Source organism: Propithecus coquereli, unplaced genomic scaffold (assembly GCF_000956105.1).
Source record: "Propithecus coquereli isolate 6110/MARCELLA unplaced genomic scaffold, Pcoq_1.0 Scaffold281, whole genome shotgun sequence".
In the NCBI taxonomy this organism is placed as follows: Eukaryota; Metazoa; Chordata; class Mammalia; order Primates; family Indriidae; genus Propithecus; species Propithecus coquereli.
The window spans coordinates 2674125-2677408 of record NW_012148408.1 but is presented as its reverse complement, the minus strand read 5'-3'; the positions used below and the strand labels follow the sequence as shown (position 1 = coordinate 2677408).

General features: G+C 32.5%; 1 protein-coding gene across 1 annotated transcript in view; it reads right to left on the bottom strand.

The window, feature by feature from the left end:
- ATAD5 (ATPase family, AAA domain containing 5) overlaps positions 1-3284 on the bottom strand; it is a 72452-nt gene that overhangs the window by 29582 nt on the left and 39586 nt on the right. Inside the window, 4 exon segments of the mRNA XM_012648232.1 lie at positions 272-349; positions 1224-1518; positions 2134-2293; positions 2880-3042. Coding sequence (XP_012503686.1) covers positions 272-349; positions 1224-1518; positions 2134-2293; positions 2880-3042 — 696 coding nt within the window.

Below are 3284 nucleotides of genomic sequence, written 5' to 3'. Positions count from 1 at the left end.
CGCCAAACTCTTCCCCCTTAAAAAACTAACCACCATAACGTTGTGAAAGAAAGGTATAAAAGTGTACATTTAAATTTTTAATAACCACTCAAGAAATGAAGTATGAAAAACAATTTATAGCATAAAAACCAGTAATGTATAGAACAAAGGCAGCATTATCTTAGCAAAGCCTCTTTTGACCACTGAAAAGAAACATTAAAACATCCTATAAAATCAACCTGAGTAAACAGAGAGAGATGCTACACTCTTAATTGAGAAGACTGAATAAAGATGTAACTTTTTTATAGCTAACTCATTGCCTATGAATTCATTGGCAGTTTGAGGTTGATATTTTTCTCTCCAAATGAATCTATAAATTAACGCAAAATCAAAATTTCGATGGGATTTATGGAGATAAGGTACCCTATAGTTCACTTAGTGAAGTAAATGCATAAAAATTCTTTAAAACAGGACAGACTTGCCATACCAAATACTAAAACATATTACAGGTTGAGCATTCCTTATCCAAAATGCCTGGGACCAGAAGTATTTTGGATTTCAGATTTTTTTCAGATCTTGGAATATTTGCATGTACATAATGAGATATCTTGGGGATGGGACCCAAGTCTAAACACGAAATTCATTTGCGGTTCATATACGCCTTATACACATAGCCTTAAGGTAATTTTATACAATATTTTTTAACAATTTTGTGCGTGAAACAAAGTTTTGGCTACAGTTTGACTGCGACCTGTCACATGAGGTCAGGTGTGGAATTTTCCACTTGTGGCATCATTTCAGTGCACAAAAAGTTTTGCATTTTGGAGCATTTCGGATTTCAGATTTTTGGATTAGGGATACTTAACTTATATAAAGCTACATAAATGGATTAATTAAATCCATTCATTGGAATACTCTGGAAAGGCCACATTAACTGGATGGGAACATGTCAAAGACATGTGAAATACATTGTAAAATAGTATGTAGTATGATCCCAGATTTTTAAAGAAGCATATTTATTTACAGAAGCACAGAAAAATCAAAGACTACTAACATGGTTATTTGTAAGCCTCTAATCAGTGAGGCTTCCACTTATCTTATACACATACATACTTTCTGAAAGTTGTGATAAGTGTATATTAAAAGAGAGGGGAAAACAATGAGAGGTTAAAAAACAAGAGAGTTTTAGAACCAGAGGGAGAAAATCCAATTTGCCAGGAAAAGAAGATAATTCTGATGCAGACTCTTTGTCATTGTCTGTTATCAGAACATCAAAATCTTCTGCTTCTGTTTCCACTTCATGTGGATTCAAAGCAGTTTGTTTCTTCTGGGATCTTTTTGAAAATATACCTTTGGAAGAATCTATCTCGATGACAGAAGAGTTGTTTCTTTTGTCAAGTTCTTCTGGCTTCCGATTTATCTTTTCTGGACTTTCTGAATTTTCATTTGGTTTCTTTCTTTTTGACTTATGATTTCCTGTTTCCACTCGTTTCCTTTTGGTTTCTTTTTGATTGACATCAGGCTCTTGCTGTGGACTTTCTATTATGGGAATTAAAGAAATGCTTACTAATCAACCAAAAATAATTTTTAATACTTAATAAGCTTTTATCACCTTCAAATATCTAATTTTTTTTTAAATTTAAGACATAGGGTCTCACTCTGTTGCCCAGGCTGCAATGTAGTGGTGTGATCATAGCTCACTACAACCTCCAACTCCTGGGCTCAAGCAATCCTCCTGCTTCAGCCTCCCAAGTAGTGGGGATTACAGGTGAGAGTCACAAGGCCCAACACAATAGCCTTATGACTTTAAAATGAAAAGGCAAGAATCAAACGTAACATACTGAAAACAAGCTAGAGATCTTAATATTTAGATTGCCTTTGTTCCAGCTATGTAAGTTCACATTATCTCATCTAAGGCTTTCCTTAAATGAATGATAAGTATTTTAACATAATTAAAGTTGTCTTTGGGTTGGCATCTTTGGAAGCTGGCAGGGACTAACATGGCACTGTACAAGATGCTTTTACTTCAGTTGAACAATTTTCCCTGCCAACTGTAAGCAATGTTTGTTTGTAGTGACCACTTCCAAGAGTCAATGGCTAAGTCTTAGTGTTTTCAAATCCGACATATTAACATAGATAATAATTATCACTAACCTTGCTTCCCATGGCACTCAGAAAGTACCTGATGCTCAATTCGTTTTTTTAGAAGAAAGGGAAAATATTTTCTCAAAGAAAATTCAGGATTTGACAACCTAATTTCCTCCAGCAAAAGATTTCTTACTTCTTCAGTAAAATCTTTACGTGTCGTCATAAACTGCAATAAAGAATAAAATGCTCCTTGGGTCTACAGAGGAGTGAAAAAAGACAAAGAAAAAAAAAAAAGAAGAAGAATAAAATGCACAATAACAGAGCCAAATCATCTACTCACATTAATCACAATATTACCAACCACTTGTCCATAAGAAGTCAGTATCAATGTAAGCTCTACTCACTGAACACAAAGCTGTATTTGCATAGCTTCTGAAGGATTTAGCTCATATTTTATTTCTCTCCCTTTCAACTAACTATAATTTATACACTTAATATACTATAATGTTGATTTATAATGTATCAAAATGTGCTATATAATCTAATATTCTTTCAAAACTGGCTTTCATTAATTCTTTTTTTTTTAATTCCTGCTGTGTGGTCGATATCTGAAAATTCATTACTTCTTAAAATGTTTTTAAAGCTCTATGAGTATTTAAAAGAAATATGTGCTACAATTAGGATTTATTTTTTAACATTAGACTCTAGGAAAAAAGGAACTCTAGGCTACAATAGTAGATATCCAAAAATTTTTTTTTCTCTGAAACATGTAGGAGAAATGTCCTTCAATGAATGTGCTCTCTAATACTTACCACACCTGCAGAATTTTTGCTTTTTGAATTTGAATTCACTGTTGAAAATTCACCAAGAGCAATAACACATTTTGAAAGATCTATTACTTTAGTACTGAGTTCTTTAAATGTAGTTAAGAGAGGACAAGAAGGTGGTTTCAAATGCCACAAATGGCACCCTAAAGAAAGAAAAACAGAAAAGTTATCTTAATTAACTTTATTTATATATTATTCATTTATTAAATGTAAAGTAACGTGAAAAGATTCGACAACTACATAGTTAACACGAAAGTACCAAAAACCCAAATGAGTATATAAAATCCTCATCTCCAACAAATACAATTAATAAAAAATACCTAGTCTTCCCTCCCAATTGTTAAAAAACAAGTAAATATTAGCAAACTTTCATTTCATTTCTTTTCTTTT